Source organism: Canis aureus, chromosome 11 (assembly GCF_053574225.1).
Source record: "Canis aureus isolate CA01 chromosome 11, VMU_Caureus_v.1.0, whole genome shotgun sequence".
NCBI lineage: Eukaryota > Metazoa > Chordata > Mammalia > Carnivora > Canidae > Canis > Canis aureus.
In genome coordinates this window covers 64040387-64058635 of record NC_135621.1, presented here as the reverse complement: position 1 = coordinate 64058635, position 18249 = coordinate 64040387, and the positions used below count along the sequence as shown (strand labels likewise).

Here is an 18249-nt window from a genome sequence, read left to right as displayed (position 1 = left end):
CGCCGGCCGCCGTCCCGCCAATCACAAGCCAGCGCCGCAGCGGCGGAGCCAATGAGCAACGAGCTCCCGCGGGGGCTGGGGCGGGTGGCCCGAGAGCGGCCGCGGGAGGCTGGCGGCCGCCGCGCCTCGCCTTTGCCTTCCCCTTCCCCCTCTCGCTCTCCCTCCCGGGCTTGTCGCAGTGCAGCGTCCCCACCCTCCCGGCGTCTTGTCTCTTAGCAACCGCATCCTCCGGGCCGGGTCCTAGGTGACCAACTCTGAATCCAGAAGAAATGGAAACACGGGAGAGAAAAGAACTAGTATAAAGAATGAATGAAACAGTTGGCGGTGCAGGTCACTTGAGCACATCACCCGTGTAGGTTAGGTGGCATGGGAAGGTTATCACCTGAGGGACACCAAAAGTACCTGGGTGAGGCATGGGCCTTATCAGGAGGCATCTCTTTAAAAATATAAATGGCTCTGGGTTACAAATTCAGTTTTCATTAACATTAATATGTTGCGCACGTGTGTTGCTGGGGCGAATACTATTACTGGGAACCCAGGAAGATACACACGGTTCAGTCTTGTAGGGTAAATACTACGTGGCAATTACTTTTAATTTCCACTTGCAATGTGTCTGAGAATCAAAACTCCATGTTAGAATCAGAAAGGCCAGTAAAAGGGGCATCTGGGTGACTCGGGCTGTGACTCTTGGTTTCTCTTGGGTTGTAATCTCAGAGTCTTGAGATCAAGCCCCTCCTGAGGCTCCTCGCTCAGCAGAGTCTGCCGGAGATTCTCCTTCCCTCTCCCTCTGCTCCTTCTCCTGCTCTCTCCCCTTCTCTTAAAAAAAAAAATCTTAAAAAAAAAAAAGGACAGGGTGTTTGAGGTGCTCAGTGGGTTGAGCATCTGACTCTTGATTTCTGCTGGGGTACTGATCTCAGGGTCCTAGGGTCAGCCCCCTGGTAGGCTCTCTGCTCTGTGGGGAATCTGCTTGAGATTCTCTCCCTCTCTTCCCCCCCCCCCCCACCCGTGCTTGCTTCTCAAATAATTAGTATAATAAGATCTGATGATTAAGTGACTAACTGTATGTCATGAGTTTTTCTAATTATATCACCTCTGACTTTCTACAAATCTTTTACTATTTTTGTTCCACAGAGACATTGAAGTTAGGCAAGTTCTGCATTTAGGTAATTACTTAAAGAGAAGCTATTTGCCTTCTACTTTTCTTTCTCCTAGGCTTGACCTCAGTTGTGATGGTGGTGAGCCAGTTTAAACCATGAGGATTATAAGGACTCATGAGATTGCAGAGCAAGAACGTAGAAGGAACCTTGGCCCTGAATTACCTTGTGAAGTGAAGCTGCCTAACAGCTCCTAGATTGCTTGTCTACCTTTAGACTGTTACATGTGGAAAAAAGTGTTTATCTTTCTTCAGCTCTTGTATTTTTTGGTCTATTACAGAAGCTTAGTGTAGTCCCTAAAAGGGGAAAAAAAAACTTGGTCCCTGAAAGTTGGTGTGCTACAATAACAAAGATCTAAGGTATGCACGACATCGGCAGGTATTAGCATATTGCAGGACTGAAGGCTGGTGACCTTTTACAAATATATTGGGAAGTGTTATTTATGTTAACTTGGAAGGCAGATTATCAAGCCTATAGCTCTGAGGAAAGCTTAGAAAAGGTCAGAATGCAAATTTGTGCTGGCTGACACTCCTTGCTTTTAGCAAGGTTCAATAAAAAGAAATGAAATCAGTTAAAAACCAGTTTGCAAGCAGAGCTAGAGAATAGAACTCTACTACTGGACCCCATTCATAACATTTCCTCTTGCTGTTGATCCACATACTATTATGCCATCTCTGAGGGATCAATTCAGGTACTTAATGTTTGAAGCTTTTTCTCATCACTCGCATCTTTTCTAGAGGGCCTTTACAGAATGACAGAGCAAGAAAGAATCCTTGAAAGATGGACTTCTTCAATCATTTTTTAAAAATGTATTTATTCATGAGAGACAGAGAGAGAGAGAGAGAGAGGCAGAGACATAGGCAGACGGAGAAGCAGGCTTCATGCAGGGAGCCTGATGTGGGACTTGATCCCGGGACTCCAGGATCACGCCCTGGGCTGAAGGCAGACACTCAACCACTGAGCTACTCGGGCGTCCCTTCAATCTTTTTTTTTTTTTTTTTAAGATTTTATTTATTTATTCATGAGAGACACACACAGAGAGAGAGAGAGAGAGAGAGAGAGAGAGAGAGAGAGGCAGAGACATAGGCAGAGGGAGAAGCAGGTTCCCTGTGGGGAACCTGATATAAGACACAATCCTAGGATCGGGGATCACGACCTGAGCCAAAGGCAGATGCTCAACCACTGAACTACCCAGATGCCCCCAATTATTTTATTCCAAGGTCAGAGAAAGTTTAAGTTCAAGGTCAAATACCCAATTCATTAGGTTCAGTGACCTTTGCCCAAGGAAGAATCTTTAGCCTTGTACAGATGTTCCTTCTGAGGCCTTTTATGCAGAATGGGTAATTTTACCTAAGACTTCCATCTACTTCCCCTCCTCACCAAGTCTAACCCTTTTATGTTCATAAGCTCATCTATCCTATTAGTTTTAGTACAGACTCAGTTGCTTTAACACAAACCCTAAATACAGTGGCTTAAACACAAAGTTTCTTTCTCAAATTACAATAAAAGTGGGTGCTCCAGAACTGGCATAGCTGCTTTGCCATTCCTGACACAGTACTTCCATTTCTAAGTCTGAAATGACTGCAAAGGAATTGTGGGACAGTCGTGTAAGGCAGTCAAATTCTTCACAGGGGGTAGGAAGGAGACAGGTAAGACAACTTCTAAAATTGGTAATAAATAGCAGGATGAGCACATTATTTATAAAGAAGGTAAAAACGGGTGCCTGAGTGGCTGGGTCAGTTAAGCATCTGCCTTCAGCTAAGGTCATGATCTCAGAATGCTGGGATCAAGCTCCATGTCCTGCTCCCTGCTGAGCAGGGAGTCTGATTCTCCTCTCTCTGCTCCTCCCCCCACTTGTGCTCACTCTCTCTCAAATAAATTTTTTAAAAAGAAAGTAAAAATAGAGCAGCAAAAAAGTTTAATGTGATCACTTCTGGGATCAGGAGTCTGGAGGGGATTAATTTATCCCCCCCTTCTTTAAATCACAATTTGATTTTTTAAAACCATGCAATTTTAGTAGTTTTATAGTTAAAAGTATAAGTAAATGAATAAAACATATATATGAAGTAAGGAAAAGTAGTAACTTCAAACAAGTTATTTATTCAACTAGGCAAATATTAAATACAAAAAATTAACCATAACAATCTAAAATAAAAACTTCAAGTGATACCAACATTGGCGAGGGAAGAGCCAACAGGGATAAACGGTTGCAGGAGAAAGCAGGGAGGATGACAGTTGGCCAACAATCTTGTGTTGTTGTAGGCCTCCAATATTGGTAACTTTCAACACTGGTAGAGGAAAATAAAATTAGGAGTTAGAAGTAACCAAACCAAGCATAAAAATAGAATGTATAGCTTTCAAACCTGAAGAAGAGGCAGCGTGCTCTACGGTCGCAGGTCTGTCTCTTGGGTCAGCAGTGTGTGGACCGAACAGACCCGGGGCTCCCCTTCTCCAGGCCGCCAACCGCCTTCCGACCTTTTCTCCAGGGCAACCTTCGGAGCCAACAGCCACCCTCTGCCTCCGGGTCCAGCCAAAATCCTATTTGGGGCTTAGCTCTTTGTTACTGATGAACCCTGAGCTCCCAGGAGCCTCGGAGCCAGTCCTCCGAGGCGGAGGCCGCCGTCCAAGCACCTGCGGGCGCCCGGCCCGGCCCCTGGGGTCCGCTGTGACCTTGAGGGCGCGGCTCCGAGGCCGAGGCCCCCCCTCGCGTGTAGCCTGAGCAGGAGCACGAGGGAGCCGAGCGCCTCCTGACCATGCATCTCCGTGCCCTCCTCCCGGCCGCGCCGACGAAGGGAACCTTCCGGAGCGCCCGCCCTGGGCTCTGCCTACCAGGCCCCGCCTGCCTTGCTGGCGAGGCACGATGACAGGGGGACCACAAGGTGGGCGACCGGCCGACTCCCCCCGCGGGGCGGCAAGGGTCCCTGGGGAAGGGGAGCCTCGGAAGCCCAGGGGCCTCTGAAGGGCCCCCGCGGCCCCCCTTCCCCCACCAGGTGCCGGGGCCTCTCCCTGCAGCCAGGAGGCAGCCCTCTCCCAAGCTACGGACCAAATGGACACAATAAAGCTTTTTGCAGCAAAAAGAAAAAACCTGGAAAAAAAATTATCTATGAAAAACAAAACAGAACCCCAAAGCATGGTAAATACAAAACTTGTAATAAGGTGGCAGAGATTTATGAAATAAAAACTGATAAAACCATGAGAAACGGGATACCTGGGTGGCTCAGCGATTGAGCGTCTGCCTTGGGCCCAGGGCTGATCCTGGAGTCCCGGGATCGAGTCCCAGTCAGGCTCCCTGTGAGGAGCCTGCCTCTCTCACTGATGAATAAATAAAATGTTAAAAAAAACTTTTTAAAAAACATGAGAAGTTATCAAATGGAGATTTTTTTAAAAGATTTTTTTATTTATTCACGAGAGACACACAGAGAGCAGAGACACAGACAGAGGGAGAAGCAGGCTCCATGCAAGGACCCCAATGTGGGACTCCATCCTGAGACCCCAGGATTACGCCCTGGGCTGAAGGCAGACACTCAACCTCTGAGCCACCCAGGCCTCCCATCAAATGGGAGATTTTAAATATACTCACTCCACTTAGAAGCAGTAAAGAGACAAATAAAAAACAAAAAACAATCAAATATAAAGATGAATTTAAAATATAAGTTCAGGGGCATCTGGCTGGCTCAGTTGGTAGAGCAGACTACTCTTGATCTCTGGGTGTAGAGAGTACTTTAAAAAGTTCAACCTAACACACTGTTCAATCTAACAGAATTCCCTACTCCATGTTTCCACATGGAAGTATTTCTCCAGAATGACAGTGCTTCTTTTTTTCCCCACTTACCTTCTCTCACTTCCTGCTTCTCAGAGTTTGATTAGGGAGTTTGGAAGATTTGTGCACATGTAGTTTTCTACCCTCTTCACTCTCACTAGATCACTTACCTACAGTGAACATGCTGTCCGATTTTTCCTGAATATTCTGTAAGTTGGGTAGGTTACTCTTACACTGGATGGATAATTGAATTCACGGAAATAGTAACAAATCCTATGCCATGGCCTCCAAACTAGCTTGAACATAAAGCTCACAGACAACAAGCTCCACCTGCCTGTGCAAGGTCTTCAGATGCATTGTCTCTCTCTCTCTCTTTTTTTAAGTAAGCTCTATGCCCAATGTGGGGCTTGAACTCATGATCCTGAGATCAAGAGTCACATGCTTGCTCTACTGACTGAGCCAGCCAGGTGCCCCTAATCTCTCATTCTTTTTTTTTTTTTTTTTTTAAGATTTAATTTATTGGGACTCATGGGTGGCTCAGTGGTTGAGCACCTGCCTTCAGCTCAGGGGGTGATCCCGGAGTCCTGGGATTGAGTCCTGCATAGGGCTCCCTCCAGGGAGTCTGCTTCTCCCTCTGCCTATATATCTGCCTCTCTCTCTGTGTCTCTCATGAATAAATAAATAAATCATTTTTAAAAAAGATTTTATTTATTTGAGAGAGAGTGAGCACAAGCAGGGGGAGGGGCAGAGGGAGAAGCAGACGCTCCACTGAGCAGGGAACCCGATGTGGGGTGGCTGAATCCCAGGACCCTGAGATCAAGACCCAAGCCAAAGGCAGACGCTCAACTACCCAGGCGCCCCTCCTAGTCTCTCATTCTTAAACATAATCAGGCAACTAAAGTTCAGCAGAAACCTGAGGAAAATATTAATCATGAAAGATAAAAGATTCACAACAGGGGATAAAAAGACTATCTAGGAAAGTGGAAACCTCAAAACAAAGAAAACCACCAGTTCAGACTTGTGCACAATGACTCAAGAAAACATATAGAGTGATCCCTTCTTTACAGTATATTTTTAATCTAATAGAGCCTGAGTGAACCTGGCCTAGATTATTAGCTGTACTTGCTTAGCTAAATCATGTGCAGAAATCCTTGTTTTCCTTCAAGCCCTGTCCTCTGTTCATTTGAGAACACACAAGTATTCTGCTTTGACCTACTTTTGAGCACTGAAGGATACTTAAAAGCAGGAAACAAGAAAAAGAAGAAAGCAGGGAACTTAAAAACAGGAAAGCCTAAGCAGCCCAGATTGTGTTACAGGCAGATATTGTTTTCATAACAGACACTTTTTAAAATACACTAACTGTGGATAAGCCTAGGTTTCCCAGGATTTGCCCAGGACTTTGCCCAGTGACTTCTCCAGAAAAGGTTCTCATAAATTCTCAGAGAAACTGGAGCCCGACTATGATCCAGTGCCTCTTTTCAGTTTATCATCTCCTGGGATACCTCATCAAACACTAGCAATACTGCCTTCTAATACGGGTAGGCTTCTGCATGCTAGTACCTCACTTTAATATTAATCATCTTTCATACTCCTTTATATTTTTGATAAAACAAATTATTTCATACAAACCCCCCCCCAGTATCAAGCAGGAGTGCAAAAATGGTTTGATATCAGAAAAATCAACGTTCTTCATCACATTACTATTACTGAAGGTGAAAAATCAAAAGACAATCTAAACAAATGTAGATTTAAATTAGCACTAACAGGGAACTCTTAGGGCAGCCCTGGTGGCTCAGCCGTTTAGCACTGCCTTCAGCCCAGGGCCAGATCCTAGAGACCTGGGATCGAGTCCCAAGTCAGGCTCCCTGCATAGGGCCTGCTTCCCCTCTGCCTGTGTCTCTGCCTCTCTTTCTCTGTCTCTCATGAATAAATAAATAAAATCTTAAATAAAAAAAGGGGGGAGACTTTTAATGAAAGATTAACTAGCATAAAACTCACAGCAAATATCACATTTGACAGAGCAACTTTAGACTCTTCAGGTAGAAAAAAATAAAAATGCCTGCTACCACAGCCACTGTCCAATACAGACTGGCAACCTAGTCAAAACAGAGAATGAGAAGTACAAGGATTGAAAAGGAAGAAATAAGACTGTCATTATTTGAATTTACATAGACAATCCAGGAGAATCAATATTAGAATAAGCATTCATCAAAACTGGAAACACAAGATCAGCACACTAAGTTCAATGTATTTCCTGTGCCAGAAATAAGAGGACACCATTTTCAAAGGTAACAAAATTTATAAAGTCCCTTGGAACTAACCAAAACAACAGAGACAAACAGAAAGCCAACAAACACACATACACATAATGTCCTAAATGGAGAAATTATGTTAATAAATGGGATGATTTGACCTTAGGTCAATTCTCTCTAAATTAACTTATAAATTCAATGTAATTCCAATAAAAATGTCAACAGCCTTTCTAAAAAAGCAAACTTGATAAACTGAAACTGTAACTTGAAAGAATAAAAATCCACAAACAGCTAAGGTAATTTTCACAAACTAGGACAAAATAAAAATTTAAAAAGTAGGCCAAAACAGATTCACCTGTTAGATATTAGGACATATTACAAAGTAACCTTAATCAGGACAGTGTTGGACTAGGAAAGGAACTGACATATATCAATAGAACAGAGCAGAGCCTCAAAATTTCATGTTTACAGGAAATTGGTATATAATGAAATGGGGGAAATATGTATTATTAGGTAGATGGTTAGAGAACTGGACTACAATCCTACTCCACATGCCCAGCAGACAGTCACAGGACCCAAAAGGATATAACTTGGTATCAAGGTCACTTAGCTTGACAGAAGCATATACCACTGTAAACATATCATGTAGAGGAAGGCATTCTCCTTGGTAAGCCTCATGTGCCACAGGAACCACTATCTTGTAAAAATCCTTGACAGTAGGTTCTAGGTCTCTGCAATGAGGAACAAGCTCAGTTACCAGCCCTACCTTACTCAGCGAAGTCTCAAAGCCTGTACAAGAGAAAAATGCTGCTGAGTAAGCAGCTAGCATTCCATCTTTATCTTGACTCAATAGACTTCCAAGGAAATTGTAGTAAGGAGAATGTAAAACCAAGATCATTTTCCCATACATAGAGAGAAGAGGTTTTGTTAACCTTTCTCCCTTAATGACTAGCTGGAGAAAAAGCTGGCTTCATGCCACATACTATAAATACTATAAATATATACTATAAATTCCCAAAATAAATTCCTATTAAAGACCTAAATGTAAATGGTGAAACTATAAATCTGATAGAAGAACAACCCCTAAAAAGCACAACTGGGAAAATTAAAGATTTCTATTCCATGAAGGACACCAAAGACAAGAATTAACAAATGACAAGACTAAGTTATTTGCAATGTCTGAGCCTGACAAGAGAATATCAGGTCAAGAATATTAAAAAAATTTCTTGTACTACATGATCAGCAAGAAAGGGAAAAACCTAACAAAAAAAGGGCAACTTATAAGTATAGTATTTTCCACAGAATGGAAAACCAGGATGACTAAAAAGCATATGCATAGCCTCAATAATCAGACAACGCAGATTAAGACAAAACACAGCTTCACACATATCAGATTAACAAAAATCAGAAAATGTCAAATGCTGCTGAAGATGCAGATAAAATGAATCCCTCACGTCTTGCTGGTCCAAGTGTGAAGTAGTACAACCACTCTTGAGAAAAATTTAAGCATCACTTACCTGACATTAAATATGCATATACTCCAAACCTGAGCCATTCTACTCTGGGACATATATCCCACAGAAATTACAGGGCAGGTTCATAGGAAGACATGTACAAGTTTGGAGAAGGCAGAACAGCTGGGAACAACTTAAGTATTTATGATTAGAGGAAAAGATCAGCTATGGTATGCAAATGCAATAGAATATGCACCAGTCAGAAGCATGTTATATAAGGTAACAGGAATAGGTCTTAAAACCTAATATTTTGTGGAAGTTACAAGCAAAATGAGATTTATACCACAGTATCATTTACATAGAAAACATATAATATATATAGTTTTTCAAGGAAATATATCTAAATTTTGGGAAAAGACCTGGAAGGATAAATATTAAATATAGTAGGGAATAAGGAGTATGGAATTGCAGGCAGGAGAGAAATAAAAACTATTAATGTGAAATAAAACAGAACAAAAGTGTAGCTTTTCTAGACCATTGATATTGGCTTCATAAAAAATATGATCAAGGACTGACTCATTCTGAACAACTTAGATCCTTATAAACTAAAACACCTTACATGAGTAGAAACACCATTAAGACTTAGGTTACATTGAACACCAATACAAAATAAATTTATTATTAAAAAAAAAAAGACTTAGGTGAAACATGATTTCTTTAAATGTGAAAAACTATTCACAGGGCATAATATATAACTATTCTACAGGATTTATGCATTTGCTGAGTTTAAAAGAAATAGTTCATTCTCCCAAATAAGATAAGCTAAATAAAAACTAATATGAAAGAACATTTCAAGGCAATGCTGAAAAGACAAAATTTCTTGTGTTGAATAAATATTCCAATGTGTTTTTTTCTCAGGCCATTCTCTCAGCAAAATAATTTTAAATTACATTTTGGGCAAAGTTATAAGTACAAGTGAATTTTGATTTTTAATTTAGTATATGCGGGATCCCTGGGTGGCGCAGCGGTTTGGCGCCTGCCTTTGGCCCAGGGCGCGATCCTGGAGACCCGGGATCAAATCCCACATCGGGCTCCCGGTGCATGGAGCCTGCTTCTCCTTCTGCCTATGTCTCTGCCTCTCTCTCTCTCTCTCTCTATCATAAATAAATAAAAATTAAAAAAAAAAAATAATAATAATTTAGTATATGCAATTCTGAAATTCTAGACAAGATATAAATCCTTTGTAACATTTTTACAGGATTTAAGAAGTTTTGATATACACAGAAAGATTTAGAAAACTTATACTTGCTGTAACATCATACTTTTGATTTTGCTTTTCATTTTTTAAGAGCACTCTCACATGAGGCAGATGTAGCAGCTATCTCCATTGTTGTCACTGAGGAAACTAAAAATTAATGTAGTTAAATCTTATAGTAAGTTCATAGTGGTATCCAGACTAACATCTAGGTTTCCCAAAACTTGAACTTGTGGTCTTGGTTTTTTTTTTTTTTTTTTTTTTTTGGTCTTGTTTTTATTTATAACCTTCTAGGTAATTTTTACATAAATGTAAATGTTATTTTTCTTTAAATCACAAAGAAATAGAAAAATTGGTTTACAGTAGTTAATACACACGATATGAAGAAAAAGATACTTTTTATATTAATTGCAATCTTGCAAAAAGAGTTAAGTTTATCTTCAAAAAATGTCAACCAAGCTTAATATATTTTTATTTGTCCAGTAAAAGTAACTTCACAATCTATTAAGAATGAAATTTTAACTGAAGAACAACTTCTGTTCTATTTTCCATTAAAGAAAGAATAAAATAAAGGACATCTGTATTCAAGTAAATATATAATTATGACATAATGACAGACTAAATCAAGTACCCAAAATAAAATGTTAAAATATGAAAATGTTTAGTCCTCTTACCTTTTCCGTTCTAAACTGATAAAATACAATCAGAAAAAAATAATTTACATGAAATCTGTTTTCTTACTGTGACTTGTGATTTACTGTTCCATTTAATTGAAAATGTTTTGGCTTCAGTCAGTAATTTTTGTAAAGTAGTACTTAAATAAGTTCCTGAAAATAACAATATTAGAGCTGTGAACATTACATCTCATCTAATAAATTATACTAAAACTGTAAAGATAAAAAAGGCTACAAAACTTCTCTGCTTATTCTAAATTCCTTTCCCAGAGTTCAAGTAGAAAAGGAATTTTTAGACAACAAAGTTACCAAAGTTACCTGTTAAAGTTACCTGTCGATAACAGATATCACAATTTAGTATACTTAGCCAAAAAACAAACACCTTAAGAAAAGTGAAACTGTTTTTGTCATTCATTCTGTGCTATACTCGTCTTATGTACCTTTAATCGTAGTCACAAATTCTGTCCTAGAGACTTGCCTTTTCTAACCTAAATAGTGCTGACTCAACGTTTCATCCCCACTTCACTTCTAGCAATTTTGATGTCTCAATCCAAATTTAATAATCTGTTTTATCGAAAATTATTTCAAGGACAAAATTTTCATAAATTAACAACAACTAAAAAGCAGAACCTCTAATTGTAGAATACAAATGTAAAATAATATACAAGAAACTTTATCTCAACTTGAAGAGTAAATAATATGTGGGTGTTAAAAAACAGTCCTAAGATAAATTTTACTTATTTTTTTTTTTCAGCATGGGGTCAATTATGACCAATTTAAATTATGTTACTTGGGGGATCCCTGGGTGGCTCAGCGGTTTGGTGCCTGCCTTTGGCCCGGGGCGTGATCCTGGAGTCCCAGGATCGAATCCCATGTCGGGCTCCCTGCATGGAGCCTGTTTCACCTTCTGCCTGTGTCTCTGCCTCTCTCTCCCTCTCTGTGTCTCTCATGAATAAATGAATAAAAAATTTAAAAAAATTATGTTACTTATACTGTCATTTCAAAAGACAGGTTCCCAAAAGCCTTTACTAAAATTCTATGCTGAGTATAGAATTTGGTCCTTACATGTTTTTGTGTGAACTGTTTTAGAATTACTAATTTGATGAACATAAAGTCTATAAGAAGATGAAAATACTCAATCAAAATCTGTATCAAATAGTTCCAGGCTTTAAATAATATCTGTAAATGTATTCTTGTACACCTGTATCCCTGACAGTATTATTTTGTAGTATGATCACAGCAAGTATATGGATTTTCCAATTTTGTGGGGGAAATATTCAGTGTACTGAAATTTAACTGCATTTAAAGTCATTATTAAACACAAAACAAGTCATATAGTATTATCATACACTAAATGACAATTCAACATTTTATATATAGTCTCAGTGGTAAAAACTAAACCTAAAAGAAATGTGTATGCAATGTGACACATTTTCAGTGTTTAAAGAACACCTTGAATATGGAATTTAAAAAGTAATTATACTAGGGAAAAGCAGAGAATCCATGAAAAGACTTAAATCATTACTGCTAGAACTGATTATTCTGTTATGTGCAAACTCAAAGGATTTGAGTCTTGGCTAGAGAAAAAGAAAACGAATCTTGCATATATTCTGATTTATGTAGGATGAAATCTAGGCATATTGTAAGGGGATAAAAAGTTCTATGATCCTCAGAAGAAATGGAAATAATCTGTAAGAAAGATAAATTTCAGCCTTTTTACTAGCAGGAAAACCTTTAAGGGTTAAATATCACTCTAGAATCATCTCCTTCAGAATACTTGTAGTGACCTTTGCAAGGTAAGTTTTTAAAAATACAATAAAATGTATCAATTGTTGGTAGGTAAAGACATATTACTGCCTAAAGCAAACCCAAGACTGGATATAACACAGATCATAAAATTTTTATTATTCAGTTTAAAGTTGTAAAAAAAAAAAAGGAGCTTTTTGCCTGTTCTCATATTTATATGTTATCGCTCGATTTCTGAGGATTCCAAATCAATTAAGCTCTAACTTTAAAAAGCATTAAAGACCCCTACTGTAGCAAACAGTGTATTCTATAGTTCATCAGTTTTACTTTCCATAAACATAGGATTTTAAAGAAGATGAAAATGACAGCAGTCTCCATAATCTTAAAATTTAGGTGAAACAAATATCCTCATGGTCCAATAACTTGTAAAATGTAACCAGGTCACTAGACCAACATACTAGTGTACAACTTTAATAATTTCTAGCAGCAAAACACCTGGAATAGCCATTAACAAATGTGCTCATCAGATTGTAGATTAATTTCTTTGTAAGAAGTAATTTTTAAAAAGTCTAGTTTGATTGCAGGCAAACATGAAAGATATCAAAGATCTTGTTTATCTCCACCTTTTCCAGTGGAATCAGGTGCAACTGGAACCTTATTAGTTTCAACAAACACAGATTCAAAGGCAGCTTCCTGTTCATCCAAAGAATCAGCAGCCGTGGCTCCTTTAATTAGTGTTGTGTTGGTAAAAGATTGTTGCTGCTTGGAAATTTTGCTGGATTCCACTGTTTTTCTACCTCTTCTTTTACCAAGAATTTTTACATAATTAGCAGGTATAAGTCCTGTTGTTTGACCATCAAGACTAGCCAGAAGCCAACCACGCACTTTGGGTTGCTGTTCTGATGGAAGAAAAGACAGCCTTGTCATTATAACACACACTTTGGAGTCCAACACAATATCGATAATAAAATATTATGTAAAATCTGTGTTATATTTACACACTAAAATATATAAACAAACGGTATAGGGATCCCTGGGTGGCGCAGCGGTTTGGCGCCTGCCTTTGGCCCAGGGCACGATCCTGGAGACCCGGGATCGAATCCCACATCGGGCTCCCGGTGCATGGAGCCTGCTTCTCCCTCTGCCTGTGTCTCTGCCTCTCTCTCTCTCTCTGTGACTATCATAAATAAAAAAAAAAACAAAAAACAAAAAACAAACGGTATATACATTCAAAATCAAATGATGAGTAGACTTAACAGTTCTAGGGTCGCTTCTTATAATTTATACTTTTTACTTTATACTTACTAAATATATTTTCAACTTTGAAGAACATGAAGTTTATATCAGTTGGACCAGTCATAGAGTAAGGAGATTCATTCTCCCAAAAGCTAAAACTAACATCAGTGTCTTTCATATTTTAAATTGAAATTTAAGAAATGAATTTCTCATTTCTTTTCAATAGAACTTAGAAGCAAGTATAGAAAATATATACCTTTATTCAGCCAGATTCTTTATATACTTTTGGCCAAAATATAAAATTCATTCTATGTGATTGTGATGAACCTTTTTTTTTTTTAAAGTAGGCTCCATGTTGGCATGACCTGAATTCATGAATCCTGAGATCAAGACCTGAGCTGATTATCAAGAGTCCAACACTTAAACAATTGAGCCAGCCAAGTGCCCCTGTGATGAACAAACAATTCCGAAGATAGTGAATGCTGTGGATTTTAATCCAAGATGAGGAAAAATAAAGACCTCAGTTATCTCTAGACATATGACAAAAAAGGTAAGGCAATACTTAAGCTTAAGCTTGAAGTAGGAAAGATTTACTTAATATATTCAATTTTGTATTTTGGTATTTTAAAGATACAGAGTATCTTTAAAAAGCTGTCTCTCATTTTAGTTCAGCAGTATAAGTCAGGTACAATATAACATTGTGTTAATACTCTACTATAGAGAAAAAAAACGCAAAATGAACCATATTTGTGACTGTTTTCGTTCTAAATGCTCAGATGTACGTTACGTGAGCAATGGAGAAAAGAAGCAAAGCTAAAGTGTTAAGAGGCATCATTAGTGGAAGAATAATTTTAGATATAAAATTTTCCTGAAATATTATATGTAATTGAAAGAAACCAGACTTGATCTTTTTTATACTTTACATTAAAACTAATTATTCTTATGAGTCCTAATTCTAACAATAAATCTTAAAATGGAATTATTCTTTTGAAATTCAAAATAGTTAACTGCTATTTTCACTAGAAGAAAAATATAATATTTAGAAACCTAGGTTTTATGTATGAGGGATGAAGCAGAGATTTAGCAAATTTGACCCAAATTTGTCAATTATTTATATAATAAACAATTTGCACACTGAAGGTATTTTTCCCCATATAAAAAATGATTACACTAATTAAAGGTTCAAGTTTCCATTAAAAGATCACATAGGAAACAGCCCAGGCCCTTACAAGTATAGGTTCTGAAGTCAGATAAACCTAGGTTCATAGTCCTGCTCCATCACATCTTAGCTTTGTGATCTCGGACAATTTAGTCATTCTGAGTCTTAGATTTTTGTAAATAAAACAGAGACAGTACAATAATAGTACCCACTTCATATCATTTTTGTAAGGGTTAAAAGCAGGATCTAAACTATAGTGCCTTGTACTATAAAGGACAGCTGTTACTGTCATTAGTATCTTTACCAACAAAATGTTATTTTTCCTAGCAAACCTGAATCCCCACAAACACACAACCTCCCCATCGCCAATTCATTAAAAATTTTGATCATCATTACTGGGGAAAGCTAAGGAAAAAAGCTATTTTGCCTGGAGCCATTAAAAACTATTAGTGTCCTAGTCCAAAAATAAGCCTGAGATATGTATAAATTTCTTGCTGAGATTCTTTAAAAATTCATGACAGTAATTCCTAAAATGTTCATGTTGGTGTTTCTGAAGTAAACACCATTCAAATAAAAAAGAAAGCAATACCAGTCCAAGCAAAGACTGACAGGGATACTTACATGACACTGGATAATTTCTTTGGGTTGTTAGATTTATTACACATAGTGCTTACCTCATGGTTTTTTGTCTTTTGTTTTTTTTTCCTCCTCATGTTTTTGTGTAGGGGTTAACAGGGCTTGGAATTCAAGTTTTGAGTTTAGAAGAGATGATATAAACAAAATCTTTCCCTATCTCAGTGAAATATTACTGTAACAACTCTGTTGGGCATTTCTCCTCCACACTCTCAGGTTTGGAAGTTCTAAACTGACACGAAAAGAGAAATTCTAGCAACTACTTCTGAGTTAACTAACAATGAACAAGATCCTTTGTTGCAGTTTTCAATACTACATTTACAAATTCAAAAAATTCATGGATAATTCCAATTTATTCATGTTTTGTTACCTTTGAGAGCTAAGTTTAGCATATCACCAGCACGGAAAGAAATTTCTTCTTCAGATACAGCAGCAAAATCATATTCTGCTCTAGCAACTACGTGGTCATCCTCACCACTTGCCCAGTTGGTATTGTCTACAAACCAAATTAAGAAATAAGAGTTATGACTATGATTTGTAAACTCCATAAATCTACTTCCCAAGAGAAAAGTACCCCCCAAAGTAAATTCTATAACACTGCATAAAATCCAACAATATGTTCACTACGATATCGATTGATTATGAACTTTCTTTTTCTTTAAGCTCAAAATTACAATTACCTGTATATTCTTATCCACTTCCCGGTCAGTAAGTTTTAGAAAGATAAGGGAATTATGTCCTATGTATCTTTGTATCCTCTACAGTATTAAGTTCAGTATATTGTAAACAGTAGTCAGGCAATGTGTACCGTTTTGTTAACAAACAATAAATAAATCCATAAACTTATTTTTGCTACATACTCATTTTCCAGTTTTCAAGTTCTTAACTGAAAATATAGCTGGATCAAAATATTAAATACAAAGGACTATGAAGAATGCTAATTTAATAAATCTATTCTTGAAATTTGAGATTGTTATGTGGTTTTTGAATGCATTCTTTTACTCTTACCTGTTACTTCATCATTATGGGTAGACAGCAGTTTCCAGATGAGGTAAGGACCACCAAGGATAACAGCAAAGAACAAGAATATTGGCCAAGATTTTGCTGAGTTAGCTGCTCTGTCCTCAGCACCAAGGCAAGCCACAGTTCCTTCACTTTCTGCCCATAGGTCCTCATTCTCAGAGCCTCTTCTTAAACCTATCATCCACTGTAACCGTCTATAAAGATACCTTATAGTCCTGACTAATGCAAAAGCTGAAAAAACCTTTGTGAAATGGATTTTTAATCGGGAAAAGTGATTTGCTACATCCAATACAGCCCTGAAACTGTTATAGACAGCTGAAAAGGTAGCATCCATCATCATACTGACGGAGGCAAATGCATGCACAATACTTTCAATGGACTGAAATGCACCTCTGCTGCTTTCTTCAGCTTGCTGAACAAATCTACTGGGTGGCAGATCATCTACCCGGAGGCGGTTATAGCCCAACCCATTATATCCATAACTATAAGGGCTATAATTTCCATAAAACGAATTTCCATAGGCACCATATCCTGAAGAAAATGAACTGTAAGCAGGCCTGAAAGTATTCACATTGCTGCTTCCTGTCTGCTGTGATGGCCTTGGAAGAATAGGTGGGGGCACTCTGGTAAGTGTTGGTTGTCCAGGTCTTGTCAATAAAGTAGGGCCCAAATCAGCAGATCTAAAACCAAATAAAGCACATAATAAATTCAATTCAAAGTAACTATAAAATACTTTTTACATATCTAGTGTTCATGACAGATTTGTTGAAGATATAAGAATAAGGAATAGTCTAATACCCACATGCTTACAGAATCTCAGTCTTTAAACAAAATGGACAAGTAAAATAGCTGACTAAATTCTGCTATTTTCTTGTTTAGTTATGCTGGCATTATTAGCAGATCTTCAATCTATTTTGTCAGAGTTAGTTACAACTATGTATCTGTCTTTGCTTGCACCTAAATGGTACTATCTTAATTACTTTTTTTAAAAAAGATTTATTTATTTATGCAGAGAGAGAGAGAGAGAGAGGCAGAGACACAGGCAGAGAGAGAAGCAGGCTCCATGCAGGAAGCCCGACGTAGGACTCGATCCCAGGTCTCCAGGATCACACCCAGGGCTGCAGGCAGCACTAAACCGCTGTGCCACCAGGGCTGCCCAATTACTACAGTTTTATAGGAGGTCTTAGCATCAAATAAAACAAGTCCTCCTACAATGTTCTTCAAGAGTGTTTTAGCTATTTGACCCTTTGAATTTCCATATACATTTTAGAATGAGAGCTTGAAGTTCTACACCCTCTCCCCCCAAAAAACCCTACTGAGATCGTCTGGGATTACACTGAATCTGTAGATTAATTTAAGTCACATTTTTATAATAGACTTTCAACTAACATTTATTAGCTCTCTAAAAGATTTTCCTCAATAATGGTTTTTAAAAATAACTTTATTGAGTCTCCATAATGTTTTATAGTTTCCATGTGGCAGGTTTTCTCTAAATTTATTCACATATATTTGGTATTTTTTGATGCTATTGTAAATGGTGTCTTCTAGAATTTCACTTTGATACTGTTATGTATAAATTATAGATTTCTTGAATATAGTCCTTGTATCCAGCAATCTTGCTTTTGATTCTTCTGGATTTTCAAAAATCTTAAGGATTTGCAATCAGATTTTATGTGAATAATGGTAGGTTTATTTCTTCTTTCTCAATTCTTACAGCTTGATATCCTGAATAGAAGTGATAACAGGGATTCTTGTCTTGTTCCTGATTTTAAAGGGAAAGTTCTCAATGTTCACCATTGATTATTAAGTTTGCTGCAGGATTGTTGTAAATTTAGTAGTTCCTTTTCTATTTCTATTTGCTAAGAGTTTTTTTTTCATGAATGAACACTGAATTTTATCAAAT

At 37.9% G+C, this 18249-nt stretch overlaps 2 protein-coding genes and 1 long non-coding RNA gene across 3 annotated transcripts in view; 1 reads left to right on the top strand and 2 right to left on the bottom strand.

The window, feature by feature from the left end:
* SANBR (SANT and BTB domain regulator of CSR) overlaps positions 1-3653 on the bottom strand; it is a 57611-nt gene extending 53958 nt beyond the window's left edge. Inside the window, exon 1 of the mRNA XM_077915516.1 lies at positions 3518-3653. The gene's annotated coding sequence lies outside the window, so the exon portion shown is untranslated. The remainder of the gene's footprint in view (positions 1-3517) is intronic.
* On the top strand, positions 100-17010 carry LOC144324225 (uncharacterized). Its single transcript, XR_013389742.1, has 3 exons — positions 100-352; positions 13876-14081; positions 15540-17010. It is a non-coding gene; the product is annotated as an uncharacterized LOC144324225 (long non-coding RNA).
* The window catches only part of PEX13 (peroxisomal biogenesis factor 13), a 34118-nt gene continuing 19103 nt past the window's right edge, over positions 3235-18249 (bottom strand). Inside the window, exons 2-5 of the mRNA XM_077915538.1 lie at positions 16332-17026; positions 15694-15819; positions 3518-13194; positions 3235-3442 (exon numbers count right to left, since the gene is read on the bottom strand). Of these exons, the coding sequence (XP_077771664.1) occupies positions 12896-13194; positions 15694-15819; positions 16332-17026 (1120 nt within the window). The 3' untranslated portion in view covers positions 3235-3442; positions 3518-12895. The remainder of the gene's footprint in view (positions 3443-3517; positions 13195-15693; positions 15820-16331; positions 17027-18249) is intronic.